We start from the raw sequence: 5,823 nt of genomic DNA on the forward strand, positions 1-5,823 counted from the left end.
TTAGATGACTTGAGGGATGTCTATCTAAGTGGGAGTTCTTAAGTAATTTGATTAATTAAACTTAGTCCTGATAGTATTTGCATATCTGTGTTGTAGATCAATAGCTCGCGATTTAGCTCCCTTATTTTTTTGATATGTTCCTAGAGAAAATTAAGTTGAAAGATGATAGTAGCAATGATGCGGACTGGGTCCATGATATGAGGATTATCCTCATGGGTTAATTATCCTTTTGCTCTCAGTGGTGTCCATGTACTCAGTTTTGCCCTCAGATGCGAATTGTGCTCAGTTTTGCCCCTAGTCCGTGCGCACCGACTCGTTCCGTGAACTTTGTCGTCTCCATCAGGTCAACCTTTTGACTCGGCCCTTACAGGTGGGACCAGGTGGCAGAGAGGCCAATTCTATTCAGACCGTTGCATGTGTGGCTTGTGGGACCCAGCAGAGAGCCATTGAGCAGAGAGCCGTTGCGGGTGTTCTATATAAGCAGGCGACACTGGCGGTTACCACGGCGAGAGAGAGAGCACGGCGGTGGGAAGCTAGCTGTGGAGGGCGCGGTGGCGTTGAGAACCCCTTCGGCTCCGAGCTCCATGTCTTCCTTAGGCTCCCGCGCCACCTCGCGGATGCAGAGCCGGGCGCGTGTGGACATGCCTATCTTCGTCTGTCCGCGGTGCCGGGTGGGCGTTGTTCCGAGGGTTTCTCACACACCGAGGAACCAGAATCGTCCGTTCTACGTGTGTAGCGAGAATGGGGTAAGAATCAGGGCAATCACACAATTTTCGTGGTCGGGATCTTTGAGCAATGGGTTGATCTGTTTGGTGTTCATGCAGGTGACATGCTTCTTTCTTTGGGTCGATGCTCTGGCCAAGACTCTGATGAATGAACTTCAAGAAGAGCATGAAGAATGGTTGCGCATGCTGCCACGAACGGCAGTGGCTGCAACACGAGCTCCGGAAGAAGAGATGGAGGGCGAAGCACACACTGACAGAGAGCTAGCTGTTGAGCTTAGGATATTGAAGAACAAGGTTAGGAAGCTTGAAGATCAAGCACAAACACCAATACCCATTTGCAATTACTTTTGGGCATTTGTAGGTATGGTAATCGCACTGGTTGTAATGTTGAAAATGTATGGAAAGGCATGAATTATGGAGGAATTTGTAAGCTTGAAATTGTATGAGAAATTCACCTAGTTTAAATGTTGGTCAAAGTTGTTTAAATGTTGAAAAAAAGAGAAGACGTGACCAACATTTAAATATGTTGAAAAAAGGGAGAAGAAATGAGGAATTCAGAAACTTTTGATCAATGAAATGCAGCTCTCTACTCTGCCTTTATGTCAAAAAAAAGGTTCCTCTATGGGCCAAATTCACAGCGTAGAGCCAAGTGCAGGCTAGACTAATGGGCCAACTGCAATCAATTAGGCCCATTCGGGGGATTCTCTTGCGTGTTTTTCTATTTTCTGTTCTTATTTAATTTAGGCAGTACATCATAATGCTGAAACTTTTTGTGGAAGCTAATTGAATTATTGCAGAGCCAAACAATTAAGTTTAGAATTTTTTTGGAGGTGTTAAATATTTAATAGCAATTTAATTACTCCAATTCAAATACACCGTGATTTAAATCAAAGACCAAAATGTCATGGAAAATGCGCCTCAGCTCTGGTAGAGGTTTACACCTGGTGCCAAAATAAATGAACATTTTTAAGGGCAGTACATTGAGAAATAAATAATTTGTCTAAAAAATGAAGGGTGGAAAATGAACAAAAAAATGGGTGCGGCTGGGGACTCGAACCCAGGACCGCATGGGTTTGTGGCGTTTAGGGCTGCACTGGTAACCGCTAGGACAGATGGAAAGACTTTGACATGGGCAGGGAAGGAAGGTATACATAGTTGATAGGTCTCCAACGTATCTATAATTTTTGATTGCTCCATGCTATATTATCTACTGTTTTGGATGTTTATGGGCTTTATTATACACTTTTATATCAATTTTGGGACTAACATATTAACCCAGAGCCCAGTATCAGTTTCTGTTTTTACCTTGTTTTAGGGTTTCGAAGAAAAGGAAAATCAAACGGAGTCCAATTGACTTGAAACTTCACGGAACTCATTTTTGGAAGGAAAGAAGCCCAGAAGACTTGAAGTGCACGTCAGGGGATCTACGAGGAGGCCCCGAGGCAGGGGGGCGCGCCCACCCCCCTGGGCGCGCCCTCCACCCTCGTGGGCCCCTTGTGCCCCCCTGACGTACTTCTTCCGCCTATATATCTCCATATACCCTAAAACGACCGCGAAGCATAATAGATCAGGATTTTCACCGCCAGAAGCCTCCGTAGCCATCGAAACCCAATCTAGACCCGTTCCGGCACCCTGCCGGAGGGGGAATCCCTCTCCGGTGGCCATCTTCATCATCCCAGTGCTCTCCATGACGAGGATGGAGTAGTTCTCCCTCGGGGCTGAGGGTATGTACCAGTAGCTATGTGTTTGATCTCTCTCTCTCTCTCGTGTTCTTGAGGTGGCACGATCTTGATGTATCGCGAGCTTTGCTATTATAGTTGGATCTTATGATGTTTCTCCCCCTCTAATCTCTTGTAATGGATCGAGTTTCCCCTTTGAAGTTATCTTATCGGATTAAGTCTTTAAAGATTTGAGAACACTTGATGTATGTCTTGCCGTGCGTATCTGTGGTGACAATGGGATATCACGTGATTCACTTGATGTATGTTTTGGTGATCAACTTGCGGGTTCCGCCCATGAACCTATGCATAGGGGTTGGCACACGTTTTCGTCATGACTCTCCGGTAGAAACTTTGGGGCACTCTTTGAGGTTCTATGTGTTGGTCGAATAGATGAATCTGAGATTGTGTGATGCATATCGTATAATCAAACCCACGGATACTTGAGGTGACATTGGAGTATCTAGGTGACATTAGGGTTTTGGTTGATTTGTGTCTTAAGGTGTTATTCTAGTACGAACTCTAGGGCTGTTTGTGACACTTATAGGAATAGCCCAACAGATTGATTGGAAAGAATAACTTTGAGGTGGTTTCGTACCCTACCATAATCTCTTCGTTTGTTCTCTGCTATTAGTGACTTTGGAGTGGCTCTTTGTTGCATGTTGAGGGATAGTTATGTGATCCAATTATGTTATTATTGTTGAGAGGACTTGCACTAGTGAAAGTATGAACCCTAGGCCTTGTTTCCTAGCATTGCAATACCGTTTACGCTCACTTTTATCATTAGTTACCTTGCTGTTTTTACAATTTCAGATTACAAAAACCTTTATCTACTATCCACATTGCACTTGTATCACCATCTCTTCGCCGAACTAGTGCACCTATACAATTTACCATTGTATTGGGTGTGTTGGGGACACAAGAGACTCTTTGTTATTTGGTTGCAGGGTTGCTTGAGAGAGACCATCTTCATCCTACGCCTCCTACGGATTGATAAACCTTAGGTCATCCACTTGAGGGAAATTTGCTACTGTCCTACAAACCTCTGCACTTGGAGGCCCAACAACGTCTACAATAAGAAGGTTGTGTATTAGACATCAATAGTGAGACCGTGAATGTTTGCACACGCGTGAGAGTGGTTTTCCTTTGTTTTGCACTGAAATTTTGGAGGGTTGGAAACATATGTTTGCACTGCCACATGAGTTTGGTTAGAGTGGCACTTGGTTTAGGGTTAGAGTGGCACTTGGTTTAGGATTTAAAGGGAATAAATTTGCATGTTAGTTCATGACTTGGTTTTTTTTTGAATGAAAGAGAGGGCTTCTCACCCCCTCCGATTTTCATTAATGAAAACCACAAGTTCTCGAACTTCATGACTTAGTTTAGGGAAGAAATGATATGTTTGGGCACGGACATTTTTTAACACACATAATAACTTAAATAAGATGCAACATACCGTACCCTTACATTAGGCAATAATAACTTGGAACCATAAGTTCACGGACACGACACGACACGACACGACACGACACGCACGACATAGAAAAGCAACAAAATAAAAACGATAAAACTAAAACATGACGAGCTTGACTCCGGGCTTGAACATCTTCATCTTGACCTCGTTCTTCCACCTTGGCCGCGCGCCCCTTCAACACTGTATTCAACTTCACACCTCCCCCTCCTCGTCGTAGGGAAGGGAGTGCATCTGGCCTTGAGTGGGGAAGATGCTCTCGTCGGTGTAGATGTTGTACACCATGAAGAAAATGGCCTCACAGCCGCACCAAAAGACTTGGCCGAGGAGCTCGCGCGCGTAAAATGGGTTGGTGAAGGTGACCGTGAGCAGTAGGAGGATGCCGCCGCGGTCACGAACCTCGTTGAGGGTGAACATCTTAGGCGAGCCCCGTGGGAGGTGGGCATAGCCGACTCTGAGGAAGGCGTGGGTGAGTTCGACGGAACCCCTCCACCTTGAAATTGCCCACACACGGAGCTCCCTCTCCACGAGCACGCCCGGTTGGTAGCGCAGCTCTGGCATGACAGGCGGACAGTTGAAGGTCGGCCCGTTGAACTTCATCTTCACTTGGTCGCTTGGAGAGGGCTCGGTCGCTTGGGTGTTTGAAGTTGGAGAAAATGGATCAGATCTGTCTTGTGGGTGGGAGAGGAAGAGAGGCACCCCATTTATAGGCCTGTGGGTGGGAGAGGAAGAGAGAAAGGATGAGAACGGTGCGTGTGTGAATCTGGACATGTGTGTGTATCCGTTACGTTTTGCACCCTTAATTTTTTTTGCAAAAAACGATGCATGGGGCGTGTGCATGCATCTGAATCACTGCATAGCGAAGCTGTTTGACCGGGCCCATGCATCTAACTCGCTGCCGTAATCTGAACCACATCCGTAATGGCCTAACTCTGAATCAATACGTGCATGGCCACCTAGCTCGCCTCGCTAGCCTAGCGTGCCTTGCTCGCCTCGCTCGCATGCAAACCCACGTCGCTGCCCTTCCCATGCATGTAGACTTGGAAAGGCTGAGACGGGCTATTAACTGCGGTCTCAGGCCCAGACAACGAGACAGCCCAACGGTCCATCCAGCGCGCCTGGTACTTGTTTAGAAAAAACAATCTCCCAGCCAATCAGATTGCATCTCGCGGATCGCCACCTACACCCCGCAGATTCCTTCTAGAAGGGTTAGATCGACGGCCCTTGATCGCCGCTAGGGTTAGATGGACGGTCCTTGTTCAACGCTAGGGTTAGCGGGGTTTGGGAGGGGTTTGGAGCAGTCAAAGCTATGTTTGACCAGATTTCAAATGAGCATAATAAATTAAATAAAAATCAGAAAAATGAAAAACCTGCGCACATAGTTTTCTTATGTCATATACTAACGATTTAAGTTGTTAAACAAGGTTTAAATACATTTAAACGATAAGTTCATGTGTCTTATGTGATATCTCGAGTATCTCAAACTCTCTTGTATGAAGTGAAGAGAAGTGTTTTGGGGAAATGAACATGAAAATTTCAAAAAACTCACCACAGCTTCATTTTGGAGTGATTAAGAAGGATCCAGGCTTAGTTTTTCATTTTGATGTTTTAGACTTGTTTAAATCTGGGTCAAAGTTAAGTTTGACCAGAATTCAGATGAGCAAAACAACAAAAAAAATCAAAAAATGGAAAAACCAGCGCACACAGTCTGTATATATAGAATATATGTGTAGGAAAGTTATTTTGCTGATTTAGACAAGGTTGAAAAAACCTTGCTTAGAAATGAGGTCGTTTACCCTACCTTTGGACCCCTCTTTTTTAGCACATTTTTCATGAAATTTTCAAAAATCTCACCACAGCTTCATTTTGGATTGACTAAGAAGGATCCAGGCTTAGTTTTTCATTTTGATGT

General features: G+C 45.0%; 1 protein-coding gene across 1 annotated transcript; it reads left to right on the forward strand.

The window, feature by feature from the left end:
• The first annotated feature begins 584 nt into the window (after positions 1-584).
• On the forward strand, positions 585-1,136 carry LOC147992367 (uncharacterized). Its single transcript, XM_087540280.1, has 2 exons — positions 585-746; positions 825-1,136. The coding sequence occupies exons 1-2, from the start codon at positions 585-587 to the stop codon at positions 1,134-1,136; spliced, it is 474 nt and encodes a 157-aa protein (XP_087396406.1).
• Positions 1,137-5,823: the final 4,687 nt, after the last annotated feature.

Source organism: Triticum urartu, chromosome 1A, assembly GCF_056163025.1.
Source record: "Triticum urartu cultivar PI428250 chromosome 1A, HENAU_Tu73, whole genome shotgun sequence".
Classification (NCBI taxonomy): Eukaryota; Viridiplantae; Streptophyta; class Magnoliopsida; order Poales; family Poaceae; genus Triticum; species Triticum urartu.

Bases quoted from the DNA above. Each gene is read 5' to 3' on its own strand.
- LOC147992367 (XM_087540280.1), top strand. From the start codon at position 585: ATGTCTTCCTTAGGCTCCCGCGCCACCTCGCGGATGCAGAGCCGGGCG. The intron at 747-824 runs GTAAGAATCAGG...GTGTTCATGCAG, and splicing joins ACGTGTGTAGCGAGAATGGG to GTGACATGCTTCTTTCTTTG.